The sequence below is a fragment of the Primulina eburnea genome, chromosome 13 (genome assembly GCF_022965805.1).
Source record: "Primulina eburnea isolate SZY01 chromosome 13, ASM2296580v1, whole genome shotgun sequence".
In the NCBI taxonomy this organism is placed as follows: domain Eukaryota; kingdom Viridiplantae; phylum Streptophyta; class Magnoliopsida; order Lamiales; family Gesneriaceae; genus Primulina; species Primulina eburnea.
Window position 1 is genome coordinate 1,781,309 of NC_133113.1, and position 25,156 is coordinate 1,806,464.

General features: G+C 34.7%; 1 protein-coding gene across 1 annotated transcript; it reads left to right on the forward strand.

Moving 5' to 3' along the window:
- Positions 1 to 7,154: 7,154 nt before the first annotated feature.
- Positions 7,155 to 7,931, forward strand: LOC140809141 (secreted RxLR effector protein 161-like). Its single transcript, XM_073166634.1, has one exon. The coding sequence runs from the start codon at positions 7,155 to 7,157 to the stop codon at positions 7,929 to 7,931; it is 777 nt and encodes a 258-aa protein (XP_073022735.1).
- Positions 7,932 to 25,156: the final 17,225 nt, after the last annotated feature.

Below are 25,156 nucleotides of genomic sequence, written 5' to 3' on the forward strand. Positions count from 1 at the left end.
GTCGTACATTGTATTTTCTACCGCTAAGAAACCCCAGAATTCCACTTTGTTGTATTTAGGTCATCTTTAACTCAAATCTTTATTTTAAAATAGTACAGTTTGTACGTTAAATACAATATTCATTTTCAACTCTTATTCTAAATAAGAATATTTTTGGAATATTTTTTTTTATTTAATTAATTAATTTTTTATTAATTATTAAATGTATATTTTTTAAATTTAATGATATAATTATAATTATATTTTATATTTGATATAATTAATATTATATTATTAATAATCGTGATAATATTACTAAAATGATTGATTTAATTATTTTAAATTTATTATTGAAAACTATGTTATACGAATTGAAATAGAAATAATTAAAATTGGTGAAATAAAATTAATACATGACATTAAATTAAATAAAATATTATAAATGCAATTTCAAATATTTGAACGATCATATCCATTTCATAAATTATCAATTAAAGCATTTAGTAATGCATAGTGAGCGTATTCATCTTATATTTTTTTATATCGAAAGAGAAATTCTCGAAATCGGATCTGCTCATTGACAATCATTTCAATCACTGGACTTGGTGCCTCCCAAGCACCTTGAATTTGTGCACTAAGATCACGTTCATATTCGATTATCATATTGTACATTATAATACATGTTTTTATTATATCATTTAATAGCATATGAGAAAGATAATAATCTTTAAAATGTATGTATCAAAATAGTAATATCATATGAAGCAAGTTGTATTATCATGTAGAGGAGAAAGACCCCTTCATCAAAATAGTAATATCATATGAAGCAAGTTGTATTATCTTTTAGAAAAACATTTATAATCCTTAAAATGTACATAAATAAAAAAATGTTACTAATGTAGAAATTAGATTATATATTTGAAAAATAATTGACACGTATGGAATATTGACATCCTATTCAAATTTTGATTCATCTATCAATATATATTCATCAAACATGGAAGATAAAAACATTGGATGCCTTGTATAATTCCTCAATGAATAAAGGCAAAAATTTAAGTGAGACGGTCTCACGGATCGTATTTGTGAGACAGATATTTTATTTAGGTCATCCATGAAAAATATTACTTTTACTGCAACCAAATTAGTTTCACATATATATATATAGAGTTGGCCACTATCATCATTCACACTGGTTAAGTCTATACTATATTTTTTGTGCATTTTTGGAAAAAATATTCTTCTGGATTAAACGAAAGAATTTAGCGTTATCATCCCCCAATTCACAACAAAGTGATGATTTCGACTCGTTCGGCCGTTTGAGAGGGACTGTATTAGCCTTTTTTCGAAAAATGATAGAAAATTTTCCCCCAACCGTACTATGACACTGACTAGCTTTGATACCAATTAAATGTCACGTCCTGAGACCGAAATGTGGAACATCTGGGGTTGTTAATAATCACATTTGTCAATAATCACATTCGAAAAATGATAGAAAATTTTCCCCCAACCGTACTATGACACTGACTAGCTTTGATACCAATTAAATGTCACGTCCTGAGACCGAAATGTGGAACATCCGGGGTTGTTAATAATCACATTTGTCAATAATCATGTGATTATTAACAACAAGCCTCGTAGTAATCAAATATTCAAAACTGGTCTATTTCATAAATCATATCAATGTCTTTACAAAACTTGAACGAAACGCGGAAGTGTAAACAAATATAAAGAAACAAAGTAACATGATTGGTCTCGTTACGAATTGACATCTTCACCATCCTTAGAAATATTTTTGTTCTTCTTCTGCAATTTGTTCATTGTTCTTATCTGAGGGGAGGGAGTGAGGGGTAAGTATTTGGTTAAATATTCACCAAGTAGGACCGATCGATCATAGTTGATGACAAATGCACACACACACATATATATGTATGTATTCGAATACAGACATCATATTCAAATCATATCATATTTTACTAAGGCAAACAAATGGTACTGAAAATCATCTTATTTTACATGACTAACTGATCAATTCCCTAAGTTATATCCTCTAAGGGGGCGAGGCCATCGTATCGGTTATTATATCCCACAACATAAGTGCCTAATCAAATCAAATGTCGGAATTTCCTGATCGTTTCAAATGCAAATCATAACAGTGTCTTCAAAAATATTTTTCTCAAACATATTTTCAATTATCATTTAGCAAATTGAAGGAATAACATATGTCGATCGAATTTCAAGAAGCATACATAATTTATTTTCGTGCAAACGTGGACACACTTATGAAGAACAAATATGTCAATGTATATATATATATATATATATATATATATATATATATATATATATATATATATATATATATATATATATATATATATATATATATATATATATCAAATAGTATACTTATTAAATGCAAGTGTACCTAAAAGTATAGCAAAAACCCAATTATTTGAAAGATTGTTCCAAAAATCTTAGAATGAACAAGTTGTAGTTTGACACAGAAAAACTAGTTACCTTGCAATAATGTTTGTGCCTAATTATACCGTTGGATTGATATGACTTTGGATATGATTCTCAAAACACATGTACATGTATTTTGAACGGTGAAGATAGGATTTGGACATGTAAAACAATGAGAAAAACTTTATGAAATTGGACAAAAAAAAAATTGCACTCGAAAATTACAACTTTTGGGGATGATTTTTGGTATTGTTATAGTGTGATTTCACTTATCTCTGTGTCACTATTTATCGCCACCAATGTGACTTAAGGCCTTCTCTCTCCATACAAAATGTTATATGGTTTATTTCATGTAACGTATTATCCTTCATACCAAATGTTGCATAGTTTATTGCATGTAATTTATTATCATATATGAAATAATTCATCTTCAATTCCAAAATTAAAATCAACTTACACTTTGTCACTTGGTATAATTTGAGTCTTCACTACTAATCGATCGGCCATGGTAAAATTAAATTGATGACATGATCCACAAATTTCTGTGGTTCATATGTTTTTTTTAATGACATTAGAACCTGTGACAGCTAATTTTCGTTAACACAGTGCAAACTACATTTGCTCAATAAGGTGTCGGTGGGGTAGATCGAATCATTACACTCGAACAAATGCTCATTATGCATAGTCTACTGAATGTAATATTTTATGCATAAATGAGTGATTAATTAAGTCTATAATGATTTCAAAAGAAAATAGCAAAAATCGACATATCAATTAATCTATTTTTAGATTTTGTTTTTGATTATTTGATTAGTCAAATTTTGAGTCTTAGTCGAATAAACTTTGCTTTTTCCTTTATTTTTTTTCTAAAAAAATATTATTTTACTGTAAAGATGATATAACACTGTAAATCATCGACGTCGTATTGAAAATTGTTGATTTGATACAATACATTGTTTTTGTGACTTTTGTTGGGTTTGGAGGTGACTCTCAAGGTAGTAGCCGTTGGAATACAGCAAGGAAAAGCTAAAGGTGGTTAGTGGTCATAACCGAAGACAGTTAGCAACAAACTTGAGGAAGGTATTCAGCTAGACGGTGTACGTGGACCTGGGGAAGAGTTAGTTAATAAGGCACCCTCAGTTCAGAGATTCAAAGGAGTGAGGGTGGAGAGAAAATCCGACAGATCACTACTTCTTAGAACTCAGGAGCCGAGAGGTTGCATGGATAGCATTTAGTAGATAAAGAACATTTGAGAGGAGAGAAGCTTTCGAATGTGTTTTACTTTTCTTGGCTATTGTTACTTGCAATTGTAACTTTCTGGTGTTGAGTTGATTAATACAAGATTGGCAGATTCTTCCGTGGACGTAGGCGATTCAGCGCCGAACCACGTAATTCTTGTGTGCATTTACTCTTTTTCTTTAATGAGTGTTTGCTTCTAAGTGATCGGATTGATTGCGGTGCAAATCGTTTTCAAGAAATCTTAACAAGTGGCGCCGTCTGTGGGAAACGAAGAAGAACGAAGCCATAATCTCAAAGATCAAGAAGATGAGTTCTATGAAATATGATATCGAGAAGTTCTCTAGAACAAATGACTTCGGGCTGTGGAGAATCAAGATGAAAGCCATACTAATACAACAGGGGCTGATAGAGGCACTGAAGGGAGAAGATGAGATCCCAGATGATTCAAAGGAGAAGGTTCAAATTCTTGCCAAAGCACAGAGTGCCATTATACTATGTCTAGGTGACAAGCCCCTACGAGAAGTCTCCAAAGAACCCTCTGCAGCAGCCATGTGGAATAAGTTGGAACACTTATACATGACGAAGTCCCTAGCCAATAGATTATATATGAAGCAGCGTCTATATTCTTTCAAGATCACGGAAGACAAAAATATTTCTACTCAAATAGATGAATTTATCAAAATCTTAGATGATCTTGAGAATATAGATGTGAAGTTGGAGGACGAAGACAAGGCATTGATATTGTTGAATTCCCTCCCAAGCTCATACGAAAATCTTCGGGATGCCATGCTATATGGCAGAGAACAAACGATCTCCCTTGAAGAAGTTCAATCAGCTGTTCAATCCAAGGAATTGCAAAAGAAAATTCAATCTAATGGAAACATGCAAGGCGAGAGCCTTGCAATACGAGGGAGAACTAATAAAAGGAATTTCAGAAATGAAAGAAGACAATCAAGATCCAAAAATAGAAATAAATATAGATGTTATCAATGTCATAAGGAAGGACGCTTCAAAAGGAACTGCCATGATAAGAAGAAAAGCTGGCAAGAAAAGTTGAAAGAAGGAGATGAAGCCGCAGTTGTTTTTGATGGCTAGATTCAGCTGAAGTACTGGCAGTCACAGATAAGACACCATGGAGTGATTGGATTCTTGACTCAGGGTGTTCATTTCACATGTGCCCCACAAGATCATGGTTTGAGAAATTGAACGAAGCAGAAGAAGGATTGGTGCTGCTGGGTAATGATATATCATGCAAGGTGAGGGGGGTTGGCACCATAAGACTCAAGATGCATGACGGAATGGAGAGATTACTGACTGAAGTGAGATTTGTTCCTGATCTTAAAAGAAATCTAATCTCATTGGGGACACTTGATTCAAATGGTTATAATTTCAAATCTGGGAATGGCACGCTCATAATCCAATAGGGGTCACTGGTGGTCATGAAAGGACTCAAAAGAAACTCACTGTATATACTCCAAGACAACACAGTGATAGGAAGGTCTACTGTGGTACAAGCCAAAACTAATGTTTCAAAACTATGGCACCTCAGGCTAGGGCACATCAGTGAGCAAGGATTAATTCAACTATCTAAACAAAACTTGCTCTGTAGTGATCAAATTCTCAACCTAGACCAGTGCGAATATTGTATCCTTGGAAAAGCTAAAAGAGTAAGCTTCAAAAGGGAAACTCACAACACATCCAGACCATTTGAGTATGTGCATTCAGACTTATGGGGGCCCTCAAAAACCCCAACACTTGCTGGAGGCAGATATTTTATGTCCATTGTTGATGATTTCACAAGAAGAATCTGGGTATTTTTGCTTAAAACAAAAGATGAGGCCCTAACCAAGTTTAAAGAATGGCTCATTTTGACTGAAAACTAACAAGACTCGAAGCTAAAGTACCTCAGAACAGATAATGGACTGGAATTTATGTCCCAACAGTTCAAAGATCTGTGCAAATCAAAGGGAATCTCGAGGCACCTCACAGTGCCCGGCACTCCACAACAAAACGGCTTGGCTGAAAGAATGAACCGTACTCTACTTGAAAGAGTAAGATGCATGATGCTAAATGTTGGACTCCCAAAGGTTTTTTGGGGAGAAGCAATCACCACAGCTTGCTACTTAATAAACAGATGCCCTTCTAGTGCCATAAGCTTCAAAACCCCTATGGAACTATGGAACAAAACACCAGCTGATTATTCAAAACTAAGAGTGTTTGGATGCCTTGCCTATGCTCACGTAAAACAAGATAAATTGGAACCAAGGGCAAGAAGGTGTATTTTCATTGGTTACCCCGAAGGAGTAAAGGGCTACAAGGTCTGGAATCTAGAAAGCACCGGCATTAAGTTCTTCTATACAAGAGACATAACCTTTGATGAGTCCAAAATGGGGTATAAGGTGAGGGCCACCAGCACTGGTGAAAATGAACAGATAACCAATGGAATACAAGTCGAGGTGGAGCCTTCAATAGATATCACAACCAATGAAAATGAGACAAATCTGGACCAAGATTTGGAACAACACGATCAAATATCTCAGACAAATCATGACCTCAGAGACTACAAATTGGCAAGAGACATACAAAGAAGGGAAATCAGACCCCCTGAAAAGTTTGGTCAAGCCGATATGATCCACTATGCCTTGACTGTGGCAGAACAACTGGAATATGATGAACCGAGCTCATACAAAGAAGCTGTATCAGGAAAAGACAGTCATAGGTGGATTAAGGCCATGAATGAAGAGATGACATCCTTATACACAAACAAAACCTGGAAACTTGTGGACAGACCCAAGAATCAAAGAGTGATAGGAAGCAAATGGATATATAAAGTGAAGCAAGGCGTGCCCGGGGAAGAAGAGACAAGATACAAAGCACGCCTAGTTGCGAAAGGCTTCTCACAACAACAAGGAGTAGATTTCAATGAAATCTTCTCCCCTGTGGTTAAACACTCATCCATTAGGCTGATACTAGCATTGACAGTCCAATTAAACCTCGAACTCGAACAGCTTGATGTCAAAACTGGTTTACTACATGGAGAGCTGGAAGAAACTATCTACATGAACCAACCTGAAGGTTTTGTTAATCCAGAAACCGGAGGAAACGTGTGCCTACTTTCAAAGTCACTTTATGGACTTAAGCAAAGTCCAAGACAATGGTATAAGAGATTTGACGAGTTCATGGTGTACAATAACTTCAGAAGATGCAGCTATGATAATTGTGTGTACATCTACAAGCAGGAAAATGAGATCAAGACTTATCTACTGCTGTATGTCGATGGTATGCTAGTTGCTAGCACCAGCAAGGCCAATATGGAAGCGATTAAACAACTTCTGAGCTCGGAGTTTGACATGAAACAGTTAGGAGAAGCCAAATGAATCTTAGGGATGGATATCATGAGAGACAGAAAAAGAAACAAACTCTTCCTGTGCCAAAACTCATATATTTGCAAAGTCCTCCGAAGATTCAAGATGCATAAATCCAAACCAGTTGGTATACCATTACCTCACTCCCTAAAGTTGTCCAAGGATCAATCACCTTATAATGAAGAACAAATAAGGGACATGTCACACATTCCTTATGCCAGTGGTGTTGGAAGCTTAATGTATGGAATGGTCTGTAGTAGACCAGACCTGTCCTACAGCATGAGTGTAATATCAAGATACATGGCTAATCCAGGAGAAGCTCATTGGAATGCACTGAAAGGAGTGTTCAAATATTTGAAAGGATCAGCAGACATTGGATTAATGTTTGAGAAAGAATGGAATCTGGAAAATCCCATAGTGGGGTATGTAGACTCTGATTATGCTGGAAACATAGACACGAGGAAATCCCTTTCAGGTTTCATATTCACTATGTATGGAACCGCAGTTAGTTGGAAAGCTAACTCACAATCGGTAGTAGCATTTTCAACAACAGAGTCTGAATACATAGCTCTGTCTGAAGGGATTAAGGAAGCACTGTGGTTAAAAGGAATAGTGTCTGAGCTGGGCGTGAAACAGGACAAGGTTGTAGTGCATTGCGACAATCAAAATGCAATACATCTGTCCAAGCACCAAGTGTACCATGAAAGATCAAAGCACATTGACGTAAGGCTACATTTTGTAAAGGATGTGATATCAAAGGGAGAAGTCCAGATGGAGAAGATTGATACAAAGGACAATCCAGCAGATATAATGACCAAGCCACTGCCAAGGACCAAGTTTGTGCACTGCATGAACTTGGTAAAAGCAGTGACCTGGAATTAAGTAAATAACAAAAGGAAGAATGCCAACCTTGGAGTCAAGGTGGAGATTGTTGGGTTTGGAGGTGACTCTCAAGGTAGTAGCCGTTGGAATACAGCAAGGAAAAGCTAAAGGTGGTTAGTGGCCATAACCGAAGACAGTTAGCAACAAACTTGAGGAAGGTATTCAGCTAGACAGTGTACGTGGACCTGGGGAAGAGTTAGTTAATAAGGCACCCTCAGTTCAGAGATTCAAAGGAGTGAGGGTGGAGAGAAAATCCGACAGATCACTACTTTTTAGAACTCAGGAGCCGAGAGGTTGCATGGATAGCATTAAGTAGATAAAGAACATTTGAGAGGAGAGAAGCTTTCGAATGTGTTTTACTTTTCTTGGCTATTGTTACTTGCAATTGTAACTTTCTGGTGTTGAGTTGATTAATACAAGATTGGCAGATTCTTCCATGGACGTAGGCGATTCAGCACCGAACCAAGTAATTCTTGTGTGCATTTACTCTTTTGCTTGAATGAGTGTTTGCTTCTAAGTGATCGGATTGATTGCGGTGCAAATCGTTTACAAGAAATCTTAACAACTTTGAAATCGCCCATAAAAATGTTACCACACTATTCGACGAGTTACTTGACGAAAATAAAATAACTTAAAAGTAATATATTTTTAACGTCCCGAAAAAAAATTGAAGGTACACGTGAACCACATGCATGCAAGTTATCAAATTTCTTATATATTTTAAATAAATTATTTTAATTGCATTAATTAAATGTGTTGAGCATCTTTACATGTTTAAAAAAATATTTTTTGTTAGAATGCATAAAAATGTGTTTTAAAGGCTTTTCGAGATGCGATCGAGTAACGGAGACTGAAGATCATATGAGTGAAAATATTTTATTAAATGATTATTTTTAATTATTTAATATATGGTATATATTAATTGTATTTCCGAAAATGGAATCTTTTAAGGTGTTTTGACGCGTCGAGTCGTATTATAAATGGTATTCTATTTTTGATAAAAATAGGGACTTTTTGAGAAATCGGCTAATATTTTTGCAAACTTTTCTGAACAAAATATTTTAAATATTATCTAATGTGCTTAATGATTCTATTATATTAGGTTAATGGGCCTAAGCTTACACCATGTGTTTGATATCAAATAATCAAGCTTCAAAGCTCTTTTACTTCCTTCAAACTACACGTCCATCACCTAGGATTACTAGGACTCTTTATCAACACACACCACATGAAAATTTGGAAGAAAAGTCACGCAAGTTTGGAGAAAAATTCAGCAAGCTTCTTCCCCCGTCTCTCCGCCAACTTTCCTTGCATCACAAGTTGATTTTCGAGCGTAATATAAGAAAAGGCGCGCCTTAATCTTTTTTCACTCATATTTCACACCATATTATGCGTTTTGATATATGATTATATGAAAATTTTGATACACTTCTTTTATTTTCGATTTTATGTCATAAACATGATAAAACTATATTTTTCATCTTTTAAAACTCTTACTTATGATGCACAAAGTGACTGCCATTGTAGGGTTACTTGAAGAGATTTTTTTTCACATGTTTAAGGGTTCTTAGGTGCATGTTTAAATGCTGAACAAGATAGGGTACCTTGATGAACGAAAATTGGGTTTCTATGGGCTAGGGTTTACGTTTTTCATCCTAGGAGAGGGGCGTGTTCAAGGGTCCTAAGAGAGTCCTGTCATGGTCCTATAGAGGGTGTGCAAGGGCTGGAACGGGAGGACATAGGCTGCACGTGCGTTTTGGATCGCATAAGGCAGGAAGGGGCGCGGGTTTAGGGTTTTGCTTACATGGGCTGTAGAGCTAGTATAGGAAGGGTCTTAGGGGCTCGGTCAAGGTCCTATGAGGGTTATGCAGGATCTGGTTGGGTTGGTTAAGGGCTAGGAATAGAGGGGGCACGTGGATTGTAAGTCTAGGGTTTGGTCGATCATGGGCATAAATGTCCAACAAGGTTGTAAGCTTGTTCTATGGTTTTAAATGGCTTGAATTGGGTGGTATTTGGTATGATTAGGTATTAATAAGCTATAGTTCAGATTTGGTAAGTTTTGGTTAAGTTTCGAGTTAATTCGGGTTAAAATCAAGATTTACGTCTAAGTTTTAAATACGAATTGATAAATTAGTCAGAGAGCATAACTTTACATCTAATAAATATGTACTTATGGTGTATTTTAAGGTGTTTTGTTAAGTTCGGATAGATATGGATCGTCGTTTTAATGTCTTAGGATAAATTGGGCAAGTCCGGGTTTGAGGGACAAAACAGTCATTTTACACTTGAAAAATGTTAGACGTCCTGGCAGTGCTCTGAATGCTACAATAAATGTTAATATTTTTATTTTAAACGCTTATTAAATTTCATGATGAAAATTTAATGTTAAAAGACATGTTGTATCATTGGTTTAAAAGAAAAATGATTTATATATGAATGAATTTTTACAAGTGATAAAAATATAAAATGTTGAAGGAGGTGAATTAATTGTGACTAATACGATGATATGTAAGGTCAAGTCTCAGTTGACGGGTGAGAGTATCGCTGATGTCCCCGTCGTCCGGTACTGTGGTTATATGTAGATGAATCCATCGACCTACAACTAATATGAAAGTCACAATTGAGGATCCGAATTCAATAAAAAGGAGAACATATATGTATATGATGAAAAATAAAAAGTATATGATGAAAGAAAATTGTTTAAGTTTACGCATGTTCATGAAAAGTTATTTTATTAAAAGTATTTTCACTGTTTCATGTGGATGTATATTAATTACTTGCTATTACGGTTAAGGTTTGATGAGTCAATAGATTCACTAGGTGTGATCATGAGCATGGTATTGATAGAGGACTTGATGGTTGAACTAGCTGGACTGAAGGTGCACACAACTCGAGGACCGTCGCTAGGTTTCCGCAAATAAAAATATAGGGATGTAAACAAACCAAACCGTTCGCGAGCTATTCGGAGCTCGGCTCGATAAAAAGCTTGTTTGAGTTCGTTTGTTAATCATATCAAACCAAGCTCAAGCTAGATTTTGAGCTCGACAACTTAATCAAACCAAGCTCAAGCCTAAGCGTATTCGGCTCGTGAGCTCGCAAACATGTTCGTTAATAGGCTCGCGAGCTCGAACTTGGCTCGTTTAGGTGGCTCGTCAGCTCGAGCTTGACTCATTTGTTGAGTTGACAAATAAAAATATTAGTACTAATAAAAGTTAAAATTTTATGTCTAATATAAAATTAGTTCATAGATATATTTAATTTTAACAAGCTCGAATCAAGCTCGAATTCGAGCTCAATTGTATGTTTTACGAGCTCGAAAACGAGCCGAGCTCAAGTCAGGCTTGTTAAATATGATAAACGAGCTATTAATAAACCAAGCTCGAGCACGGCTTGATTAACATGATAAACGAGCTTTTAACGAGTCGAACTCGAGCTTTTCACAAGCTTAGTAATTTCAAGACAAGTCGAATTCTAGCCTGATGATAAAAGCTCGAATAAAGCTCGAGCTTGAGCTCGAGCTCTATCAATCTTAAACGAGCCAAACTCAAGCCAGATTATAAAAGCTCGAATCAAGCTCGAGCTCGAACTTGAGCTTGAGCTTGAATTAATCTTAAACGAGCCAAGCTCAAGCCTGATACTGTTCGGCTTGGTTTGGATCGTTTACATCCCTATAAAAATATGTTTAAGATTTGAGCCACTTTAAAGATTTTATAACTTATGATATTTTTGAGAGACTTTTGAGAGGATATTAGAGTTAAGTTTATTTTTGAAATAATATTAGCTAAGGGTTGGTTGACGTTTACGATTTTATATTTCTAATGCGTTCTTTTGGATTTTCCGGAAAGCTCAGTTGTTAAGCCTCAATTCTGTTAATTTAAATGTTTTCAATGTTATCACTTGCATATTTACACGGTTTATACGTTTAAGCTACAAGTTTAAATATTTTTTGAAGTTAAATGACATTTATTTTTAAACTTGCATGATAAATTATTTTTATGATTTTAACCTGCATGGTTATATGATTTTTTTTATGCTGAAAGATTATATGCTTTAGAATTTTTATGCTTGTTACGACATGAAACAAGAAATTGTATGATTTTCATGAATGATGGTCTTGTGGTGGAATTGGACATGTTTAAGAATTTGGTTAATGGACGTTAGGAAAAGTTGAAAATGATTTGACTATATTGATTTTTGGGTTTGAGTATTGATGTTCTACTTTTTGGGTCATAAGTTAATCATGAAGATTCTGAATTCTTTTGGAACATATAGATTTTCTTAGAAAATACTGATGATTCGTAGTTACTAGTTGAGTTAATTTTTGAGAATTTAATATAAGGAATAATTATTTGAAGACTGCGACGATCTTTAGAAGTATAAAAATATATAATTTGAGATTTTAGGTTTTGATGGAAATGTAAAATTGGTTATGAGAATTGATTTTGGGTTTAACAAGCTTAAGATTATTGAACATTATGTTACGGGAAGCCTATAGAATGGAATTAGGAATACCAAGAACTTATGGGTTAGTTGTAGAATTTTCGAAATTTAGGACCGATTAGATAATTTTAGAAGAAATTAAGAATTAATTTTGCAATTGTTAAGAAATTTAGCGACTAGTTTAGTAATAAGTGAAAATTGAATGGTTTAAATAATAGAAATTTTCGATCATTTAGGTTGTAAAGGATATTTAGAATCTTGATATATCTATGTTATAATGCTATAAGGAATGGTAGTCAATGGCATTGTAAAATGAATCAATATTGTGCTTGAAAATCTAAACGTTAGTGGAATAATGTTGTGGCAAATTACGAATTTAGATTGATGACAATTTAAGGTAAATTTGATCAATTATTTAAGCTATAGGATTAGACATTAAGTTAACATATTTTTGAGAGCTTAAAGTTTGATGTATCATAAGTTTTAGTCATTATCTTAAGAGTTAAAATTATACCTTGTTAGGGTTCATTTTTTTTAGAAAGTTGGGTATGATTGATGGTTAGATTACTTAAAAGACGCATGTAAGAAGTGAGATAGGCACCATGTCTTGAGGAATTTTTTAAAGACATTAAGAAACTTGAGATTAAGTGGATATGTGTGTTGGAATTATGTTATCTAAGACTATTTGAGTTGTGTAAGCTTGAATTACATGTTTATGAGATAGGTGTTTATATGAAAATTTTGGGCGAAATGAAAACCAAAAGGAATTAGTTGTGTTCAACTTAGGTTACCAATGAACAAATATTAAGATTTTTATCGAGCAAGTAATCTAAAATCTCGATATGTGGATTATAGAATGCTATGGATTATAAATGAAGTCGAATTATTAGAGTTAGTACAACATTAACATAGGATAACTTATTAAGTTTTATGCACTAGTGTTAATTAAACATTAAGGAAACGTCAAAATACGACATTCATTACAGTGAGGAAAGTCCAAGTGTCTTAGGATTCAACTAAATTGTAACTAGGGAAGAAAATAATATAAGCATGTCTTTGATGCTAGAAAGGGATTCATTATATATGTGGAAGATCGATATTGGGTATTTTGGGTTTTATGGATTAACATTTTCGAAATTTAAGATTTGCAAAAATTTTATATTTGAGATGCACTTGTAAATAGTTAAGTTGTGTTAGGTGCCGTAAGATAAAGGTTCGATTCAAGGATCTTAGATTAATATTATTATGAGGCTGAGATAAGGTTTAATGATTAAACTGTACTACCCGGGATAGAAATTGATTAGTAAATTTTAATGCTAAGATCTCTTAAGTTGAATTGCATAAATTCTAATATTTGGATTTAAAGCCTGAGCATGCCTTGAGTTCAATAAATTTAAGAAATGATATTTTGGGATTTTAATGTTGAATTATAATAGGTTGATGAATACCTTGGGTATAATAAGGAAAGTAAGATACAATAAGTTTGGACCCTCATTTCTAATACTGGGAATTGTGAGAAAAGTCAAAATTCGAGGTTAAAGTAAAATAGAACTAAGTCACCATAGGTCGTTTTAAGTTGCGATTCACGAAAGATGATCTTGAAGCCAAATTTAATTAGGATTGAACATACATAAGGATAGCCTAAAACTTATTTTATCAGAGTTGCGCAGCGGAAGCGTGAATTATTGAGATACTAGAATTAAGAGTCTGAACTTTTTGATTATCAAGGGTAAGTGAATTTCGGGGATGAAATTCAATTTAAGGGTGGTAGATTGTAACGTCCTGAAAAAAAAAATTGATGGTCCACATGAACCACATGCATGCAAGCTATCAAATTTCTTATATGTTTTAAGTAAATTATTTTAATTGCATTAATTAAATGTGGTGGACATGTTTAGATGTTTAAAATAGGGTTTTCTGTTAGAATGCATAAAAATATGTTTTAAAGGCTATTCGAGATGCGATCGAATAACGAAGATCGGTGACCACATGAATGAAAATATTTTATTAAATGATTTTTTTAATGATTTAATATATGGTATATTTTAAATTGTATTTCCAAAAATGAAAACTTTTAAGTTGTTTTGGCGCGCCGAGTCGTATTTTAAATTGATATTCGATTTTTTTTATGAAAATAGGGACTTTTTGAGAACTCAGCTAATATATTTGCAAATTTTCCTAAACAAAATATTTTAAATATTATCTAATGGGCATATTATACCAGGTTAATGGGCCTAAGCTTGTACCATTTGTTTTATATCAAATAATCAAGCTTCCAAGCTCTTTTATTTCCTTCAAACTGCACCCTCATCACCTAGGATTACTAGGACTATTCATCAACACACACAATATGAAAATTTGGAAGAAAATTCACGCAAGTTTGAAGAAAATTCAGCAAGCTTCTTGTCACGCCCCGAGACCGGGGTTAGTCGACACCGACGTTGTTTTACAACCACACAATTGAAAACAATAAGCCTCGTAGTACTGTATAAACCAAAAACCAGTTTATTACTCATAATTTGTCTTTACAACGTAGATTCTTAAAATGATAAAAATATTATGCGGAAGCTTTTACAACTTACTAAGTCAAAACTAAAGTAAACTTCTTGAATCATCTTATTATCAGCTCCAAAACTGGTCTTGTTCATCTTCCTCGATTTTCTTTCTGATTTATCTGGGAGGGTAGAGTAAGGGGTGAGTATTTTTGGGAAATACTCAGCAAGTGGGGCCGTTCGAGCACAACATAAAAATATTTACACCATTTTCGAAAATAACACAAAAACACATCATGCTTTTCATAACGTAACATCATATTTATATCATAACAGCACTGCGATTCTTTCACCTTCTATGGTTTACTGATATCAGTCCCTAATTTTTAATCCTCTATGGGGGCGAGGTCATAAAACGGTTTTATCCCACCGTGAAGGGCCATATGTTGGGATTCCCACCCATTTTCAGTGAATCCTCACAGTGCCAACACATAAACGTACCAAAATTTCACAAAAAAACGTAGAAACAGAATGAAGGTACTTAACCGAAACTTTCGAAAACGGAATAATTCATACGCAACATATTTTAAAACAAGCCCACTTACCTTATACTGGAAGAGCACGTGAAGAACTCAGAAACCAGAGAAGAATCATGCTTCGAAACCGCAACAGTACATCTACCGCAAAATCAGCCGCCTTGTAAAATTCCGTGTACCTTATTAAACCGTTGGATCGGACTCAAACTTTTATATTACGTTCAAAAGTACGTTAAATAAATTATGAACGGTGGAGATCGAGTTGAAGTCATTTGGACTTGCTAATGTACGAAAACCCGTAGGTATGTTGTTTTTCGCCTAAAATTTGAGTAGTTTTTTTTTTTGGCGAAGGCTATAAACAAAAAACTAACTGTTGGATTTGGCTGAAATTTGGATATGTTATTCCAAACATATGAAAGCATATTCTGAACGGCGTAGATCGGATTCCGAGTACCGAGCGATAGAAACGAATTTCTGAACATCGAAAAAAAATTTGATGACTTGTACAGAATTTTTGGGAGAGCAAAATTTTGAAATTTTAGCAGCACGTGGAGAGCAAATGTTCGAAATTTAGAGTGTTTAGAATGGTGTAAATGTTGAATGGTATAGGGTGGTATTTATAATGGAGGAGTATGGAGTTAAATTTGGTACTCAAATCCTACCAAAAATCATGCCAAATATCACAAATGTGATTCTAATACACTTTGCCAACTTCAGCTCATCTCCGTCTTGACTTATTGTAATGCATGCCTTATTGTAGGTATTTTTTGACTTAGTATTATTGGAATATCTTCCAACTTCAGCTCATCTCCGTCTTGCACTTTGTTCACCATTGCTAGGTAAACTCCTTCTCCCAATATTATGGCTTTCCAAGTCTGAGTAACAGAAAAATGTATTCATGTTCCTTGGCATCGCCATGTTACCTGATTTTTTCTTGATTCGGGGTTCAAAGTTTGAAATTTTTACTCTGGAAATCTACTATTGCACGGTTCTTAGATAACCAATTCATCTCTAGGATGACGTCGAAATCTACCGAAGTGAGTTGAATCAAGTCAGCACTAAACATATACGAATTGATACTTATTTATTCTATCTTGAAATTATTCCGATTACTATCAAAAAAATTAAAACCCATATAGAATATTGAAAATTAACTCAATATCGATATATAGCTTATTAACTTAAATCTCGAAAATTATAACCTAGTCGTTACCTCAAATAATTATTCTTTTACTAAATCTTACTTTCATCAAGTGCATAAGCCTGTCACGTTTTAACACGAAGGAGTTCATTGAATGTCAATATCTTTGAATCATTCGTAGTACCACAAAAGTGAAAACTTATTGTACTATAGTTTTCTTGATTTCCACAAATATCTTATAACTTATTTTATTTACGTAAGATCGTAGGCTACTTGTTATCCCAAAATAATATAAATTCATAACCTGGATATATTATTTTCGCATTCATTTTATACAATATATTCCAAGATCCTATATATTTAAAGTTAGCCCTTAGCATTTTTAATAACCCAAACTTAATACTTACACAGTTAACTATTGACACAAAATCAACTTCTATAGTATAATACCCAAAACTTATGATATAATTCTTATATCAACTTTTCTCATATTAGTTTTCATAAATAACTTATCATCCTCGAGTCAATTTTTTTCTTCTAAAATTAGAAGATTAAGTCAACTTATCTGATAGGTATATTCCCAACAATATACACAAATACTAGTTGTCCTCATAATAAAATTTCATGAAAATTCGACAAGTAGTTTCAAGAGAAAATGTTGAACGTGATTTTTTGAGAAAATTTCCAAAAATAGAAATTTTGGACTTTGACAAATGGATAGAAAGAATACGTCGAGAGGATTCTAGAATAGTCGACGGAATTAAATTCTTAGTTTCCTACAAAAAGTTATTAGTTCTATGAAACTTTCCTAAAATAGCAAAAACGCGATTCAGAGGTCTGAATGAAGAAATTTCTCATTTTCGGACCACGCCTAACAAAAAAAGTTGTAATATTACTCGTTGGTCGTTCCGAAGGGGACTGCATCAGCCTTTTGCTATAATCTGACAGTTTTTTTCTTCCCAACTGGATTATGAACCTGGCGGCTCTGATACCACTTAAATGTCATGCCCCAAGAACTGGGTTAGTCGACATCGGCGTTGTTTTACAACCACACAATTGAAAACAACAAGCCTCGTAGTACAGTATAAACCAAAAACCAGTTTATTACTCATAATCAATCAAAAGATTGTCTTTACAACCTAGATTCTTAAAATGATGAAAATATTATGCGGAAGCCATAGAATGGTTCTATCCCACCGTGAAGGGCCATATTTTGGGATTACCACCCATTTTCAGTGAATCCTCACAGTGCCAACACGTAAACGTACCGAAATTTGACAAAAAAAATGTAGAAACAGAATGAAGGTGCTCAACCGAAACTTTCGAAAACAAAATAATTCATATGCAACATATTTTAAAACAAGCTCACTTACCTTATATTGGAAGAGCACGTGAAGAACTCAGAAACCAGAGAAGAATCATGCTTCGAAACCGCAACAGCACATCTACCAAAAAATCAGCCGCCTTGTAAAATTCCTTGCACCTTATTGAACCGTTGGATCGGGCTCAACTTTTACAGTACGTTAACAAGTACGTTAAATAAATTATGAACGGTGGAGATCGAGTTTGAAAGTCGTTTTAACCTGCTAATATACGAAAACCCGTAGGTATGCTGTTTATCGCCTAAAATCTGAGCAGTTTTCTTGCGAAGACTATAAACAAAAAACTAACCGTTGGATTTGGCTGAAATTGGATATATTATTCAAAACATATGAAAGCATATTCTGAATGGTGGAGATCGGATTCCGAACACCCGAGCGATAGAAACGAATTTCTGAACATCGAAAAAAATTTGATGACTCGTACAGAATTTTTGGGAGAGCAAAATTTCGAAATTTCAGCAGCACGTGGAGAGCAAATATTCGAAATTTAGAGTGTTTAGAATGGTGTAAATGTTGAATGGCATATGGTGGTATTTATAGGGGAGGAGTATGGAGTTAAATTTGATACTCAAATCCTACCAAAAATCATGCCAAATCTCACAAATTTGATTATAATACACCTTGCCATTTTCGAAAATATGATGACTAAATTATGGGATTTTCTTCCAATTTCCTTGTGGTTTATTCTTGCATGTGATTGTCTCTTTAGGCACCACAATCTTTATGCACAATAATAAGTGGATTTTCGAAAATTGCTAAGTCCATGCATTGATTCCTCTAGCCTTGGATGGTCTTTACCAAATCTTGTATATCCAATTGCATATTTTTGAAAATATGCATGCCTTATTTTAGGTATTTTTTGACTCGGTAACCAAGATTCCAACAATTAATTATTTTTCCCTATGTATATCTTATTTAATATAATAATCAAATCATACAAATTTCCTTATAGTTATTAATTGCATGCTAAAAAAATCGTTTCTTACCCTGCTTCCCCATCTCTTCACCAATATTCCTCGCATCACAAGTTGATTTTCGAGCGTAATATACGCAAAGTCATGCCTTAATCTTTCTCACTCATATTTCACACCATATTATGCGTTTTGATACATGATTGCATGAAAAACATGATACACTTCTTTTATTTTCGTTTTTATGACATAAACATGATAAAACTAGAGTTTTCATATTTTAAAACTCTTGCTTATAATGCACAAAGGGGATACCAGGGTAGGGTTACTAGAAGGGATATTTTTCCTCGTGTTTAAGGGTCCTTAGGTGGGCTGAACAAGATAGGGTACCTTGATGAACAAAAATTGGGTTTCAATGGGCTAGGGTTTGCGTTTGTCATCTAGGCGAGGAAGAATGCTAGCTGCTATTTAAGAGGTGTTCAGGGGTCCTAAGGGAGTCTAGTCATGGTCCTAGAGGGGTTGTGCAAGGGCTGGAACGGGAGGACATAGGCTGCACGTGAGTTTGGGGTTGATTAAGGCATGAAAGGGCACGAGTTTAGGGTTGTGCTTGCATGGGCTGTAGAGCTAGTGTAGGAAGGGTCTAAGGGCTCGGTCAAGGTCGTAGGAGAGTTAGCAAGAGTCTGGTTGTGTCGTCTAAGGGCTAGGAACGAATGGGGCGCATGGATTGTAAGGCTAGTGTTTGGTTGATCATGGGCATAAATGTCCAGCAAGATTCTAAGCTTGTTTGTTAGGATCAGTTAGAAGGTTCTAAGTGTTTAGAAAGGGGGTTGAATAAACACTTTGAGATATTGACTCTTTTTCGAAATAATGAATTAGTTTAGTGACAAACTGATTCCAATGACTTTGTTGTCGATATTAGTCAGTTAACTAGTATAAGTGCAGAAATAAACCAACTGATATATTGAATACTTAACGAATAGTTGAAATAATGAACACAAAAATTTATGGATGTTCGGAGGCTTCAAATACTCTTACGTTACTCCTTCTATCACAAGGATAAATTTTCCACTAAAAGACTTTGATTAATTACAGAACCTGTAATAACCCACTTCATTTTGGACTCAAACACTGTCAGACTGAAACTCTTTGTTCCTTTTACGATTATCAGTTTAGAACTGAGTTTCTTTCTTATCATAACTGATCTTAGAAGATCGAATACAACAATGTAATGTGCTAGTACTTTAGCTCTAATGATAGCCTGAAAGTTATGAATGTTTCTATGAAGTGTGAGCTTTTCTGTATGAATATCTTGACAAAACGTGTATAACGGAATTTGAATGTCAATCAGAGTAATTGTTCTAAAGTTCTTATCTCAGCTGAAATCCTCGGCTATTTAAAGACTTTGCTTCCAACGGTAACATTGAATGCATTAAATGACTCATATCCATTGATTTTTCCTTTCTAAATATGTCAACATTCTTCTGAAAATAATACACTATGCAGTCTGCTATGTGGCGCTCCTTCTGATTGTTGCAGTCTGCTGCATACGATTGTCGGTTGGTAGTTGTGCTTTAAATGATGACGTGTCAAACTGATTATCAGCTGACTATATAGACGATCAGTTGAACTGACTGTATGATTGATCAGTTCCAATTGATAGTTAAGTTATCTTTACAGATCAAGTTAGCTTTGAACAGTTTGATTGCCTATGATTTTTAACTCATTAATTATTAGATTGGGCAACTTCAGTTTAGGTAATTTCAGTTCGAATTAATGCAGTTGAGCGGATCAATTCCGCAACCTTCAAAAACTTTATTTGTCAAACTCCGAAACTTTGATTCTAACAATTTCTCCTTTTTTGATGTTTGAAAAAACATAGAATTCAAGAACTGATAAACCTCATTGTAGATAAAATAATCTTCAAATGTACAGATTCATACAAATACAATAAGACCTAATTGAATCACTGCTCACAACTTCTTAGCTTTTTTTAGCAGGTCCTTGATCAGTTGATTGACTAGGTCTTTTCTTGGACTTATCTGATTGCTCTTATTCCTCTTTTTGTCAACACCGACAAGGTTATAAAGAAGGCGGAATTCTGAGCTGACTTGAGATATGGCATTCAGCATCTGTCCCTGCATCAAGTCCATCTGCTTTGACATACTTGTGTGCACAAAGTTAATTCGGTTGATAATCATGTCTTGAGTCTGGAAAAGAGTTGGAGTTGTTCTCGGTCCTTCTTTAGCTGATCTACAAGGAGAAATAATGCAGTAATATCCTTGGTATCCTGCTTGAGGTTTTTCACGGTATTCTCCTTGAAGGAATCAAATTTGAGTGTGTGCATCAGCTAAGTCGATTTGATTTCAGAGATTGTTGCTGTCAAATGGTGTAGACTAGACTGAAAGTCACCATTCCTAGGGCTTGGGATTCAGATATTTCGGGTGCTTCACCTTGGCCCTTCTCGCTGAAAGTCACCATTCTTAGGGCTTGGGATTCAGTCGCAACCTGTCGTCCAAATCTCGGTTTTGATTTTCACAAATTTCGCTGGTGAGATGTCCAGCTTGGTTCTAGGTGGCTGAACATTCTTGGCGTTGAAGACATTGAACTTGGATGTCTTTTCAGCTGAGTCATTGATGAGAGCAGATTTTTTCAGCAAATAGCAGAGCTGCAAAACGAAACCATTTGACTGCTTCAATGACTGAACCATGTTCTTCAGAATATTGAAAATGATGGTTGACCAGTTCAATCTTGTGCCCATTCATGATGGCAATCATGATCTGAAACTTCTCCAAATTGAGGGCAGTGAAGGAACCTACCTTGGAGAGGACGCCTTTTGCAACGGTATCAGCTAGCATTTGGATTTCTGGCTTTAGTTCCTACTTGAGGTCCGATACTTTGATCTTCTTCTCATCAGCAGATAACAGTGTCTTCATCTCTTCATGTCAGCTATTGTGACCTCAGAGAAGTGCGACAGACTTTCAGTTGGGAGTTGAAAGAGGTTGTTGAAGGATTCTTCGTCCACAATCAGCACCCGATTGTTGACGGTCATAGTGATTTTTCCATCGTTAGAAATAGTGTTGTTGGCATAAACATCTTGAATCTCCTTCAAATAAATGACTTGGGTTGTCATTCCCAAAAATTTCTTCAGACCAGCGGAGTCGAGCTGCAGAAATACGCTCCTAACAGCTTCATCTGAGACAGATAGTACAGTGTCGAAGTCGATGGCCATTGCATTGAGAATAAAGGCTGGGCTTTGGCTTGCCATTTGCGTAGATTCTGCAAAGAAAATGCTCTGAGTATTTGAATGCTTGAGAGTTTAGAAGGTGAATGAAATGAGCTGAAGTCAGATGGCACATATATATATATGTGTGACTTTTCAAAATTTTGACACGTGGAAGTCCGAGAATAATTTGAATAAATAGCATTTACTTTATATGTAAATTTATAAAGTAAATCGATTGAACAACTTGTAACTGAATTTCCAATAATATTCAATGAATAACATAATTAATGAAATGATCTTGAAAGTCACAAAACATATTGTGGAATCTTAACTGAATTGATAACCAGTTAACATATATGATAAGATCAGTTGGGTCGAGAACTGAATGATCAGTTGAAAACTAAGTCAGTTCAGTTCAAGACTAATTGATAATTGTCTTATCAATTTACTAACTATAATTCGACATTCCTCCTAAATACATGCATTAAATATGGTTAAATGATCTCATCCTCGGAGAATGATGGTTGATAGAGATTTCTTCATATTCTCCTGGAAATAATAATAATTGTGACCCTTCATATGGTTCAAGTCTATTTATATATAAGGTCAAACTAGTTTGTCACAACATCACTTGAAAATTTTAATCAGATAATACAATATCAAACTTGTAGCAAATGGATAAGGCGGGCAGTTCAAGTAAACCAGATATGGCAGAAGAGTTCCAACAGTCCATAGTGACTGCTAGGAAGCTGAAGATGGAGGACATCATCTTGAAAAGACGTTGTCTACCTAGTGCAAGCTCCAGGATAGGCAGTCCTTCCATGAATAAGGGCTTGTTGCTACAAGGAAATGAGTGGCATCAGAGAACAAGTATCGGCAGCGTCTCATCATCGCCCATGTTGCTGGCATCTTCAAGGATGAAGATATCTATCTACTGATGATCCTCAAGGAGCAGAAGGTTCTAAGAAATATTGTCTTCTCAGAGGACTTCTTTAAGACCACCACCGGTGGGTTAAGCATTTGGCTGATCAGCTAGAGAGAGACAGTAAATAGGGAAATCTCCACTGTAAAAGCTCAAATTTATCAATAATATTTTATTTTGTTTAATATTGGTTTCCTTTTATGCTTTATTATTTCCTGCACTTAGTCCTGAAAATGAATCAACATATAAAAATGTTAAAAAGATTAAGATAAATCAATCAAAAAAGAATATTTTGGAAATAACAAACTTAGTCTTGGGTAGTGACTTTGTGAATATGTCTGTTGCCTGTAGTTCAGTTGAAATGTATTCAAGTCTGATATGCTTCTTGAGACATGATCTCTGATGAAATGATGTCTGACACTGGTATGTTTTGTCTTGCAGTGAAGAACTGGATTGTATGTAATCACAATTGTGCTAGTGTTGTCACAAAAGATTGTTGAATCCTCTGCGATGACACCATAATCTCGCAATTGTTGCTGAACCCAGAGCAGTTGGGCGCAACAACTTCCAGTAGCTAAATATTCTGCTTCAGTTGTGGAAGTTGCTATGGGTGTTTGCTTCTTGTTGAACCAGAAAATCACTCTGTCTCCCAGAAATTGACATGATCCAATGGTGATTTTCATATCAAGTTTACATCCTGCATTATTTCCATCTGAATTGCCAACTATATTGAAAGATGAGTCTTAGCATACCATAAGCCCACATTTTGTGTGCCTTTAAGATATTTCAATATATGTTTGGCAGCTGAAAAATGCGATTGTTTAGGATTTGCTTAAAATCTAGCACACATGAAGACATCAAACACAATATCAGGACGACTAGCAGTTAGGTAAAGTAAAAAAATATATTAAACCTATGTAAGTGTCATCTCAACTGATATTCCCCTTTCATCTTTATCTAATTGAAAAGCTCATTGTAGTATTTGCAGCTGAACATGTTTCCATACCAAACATCTTAAGCAGTTTCTTCGTATATTTGGTTTCACTGATAAATGTACCAGTTTCCAATTGCTTCACTTGCAGAAAAAGAAATAATTTCATTTCATCCATCATAATCATCTCGAATTTATCCTGCATCATCTTAGCAAATTTATCGGAAAACTTGGGGTTATTTGACCCAAAAATAATGTCATCAACATAAATTTGTACGAGTAAAGTATGACATTTCTTTGAAAATTTGAACCTGTTTTATCAACTGTTCCAAAATCATGAGCAGTTAAGAATTTTGATAATGTCTCATACCAAGCTCTGGGAGCTTGTTTGAGACCATACAATGCTTTGTTAAGATGATAAACATGATCTGGAAATGAGTGATTTACAAACCCAATGGTTGTTCAACATAAAATTCTTCCTGTAGCTGACCATTGAAGAATGCACTTTTGGCATCCATCTGGTAGACTTCGAAGTTCTTGAAAGATGAGTAGGTTAGAAATATTCTTATTGCTTCCAATCGAGCAACTGATACATAAGTTTCATCATAATCAATTCCTTACTCTTGTCTGTATCTTTGTGCAACCAACCGAGCTTTTTTGCGCAAAAGTGAACAATCTTCGTTCAGTTTGTTTCTGTAAATCCATTTTGTACCTAAATTGATTTTCAAAGTAGCCTTGGAAGTAAGGTCCAAACATTGTTATGAGTAAACTGATTCAACTCCTCTTGCATAGCGTTTATCCAGTTTGGATCAGTTAGAGCTTCATAAGTTTTCTTTGGTTCAAAGTGAGAAACAAATGCTGAATGTACAAATAAATTAAACATTTGATTTCTGGATCTCACCGGATCAGATGGATTACCTATCACCAAATTTTGTGGATGTGATTTATTTCATCTGTAGTTGGAACTGATTGGATCAGTTTGCATAATTGTTTCAGTTTGTAACTTGATATTTCTTTCAGTTTCAGTTGCGGTAGATTCAGTTGATATTTGAATATCATCGCGTTGTTCCACCAACTGATTGTCAGGAACAACTTCCTGTTCAATTGTTTGATCCACCACTTCAGGTTTTGGTGTTTGAAAGATGATTTGATTTATGTGAACTACTTCTTCACTATCATCCTCCAAGCTGATTTCTGTTAAGCGATCAATTAGCTCAACTGGATTGGTTGGCTTATCAGTTTGTGCA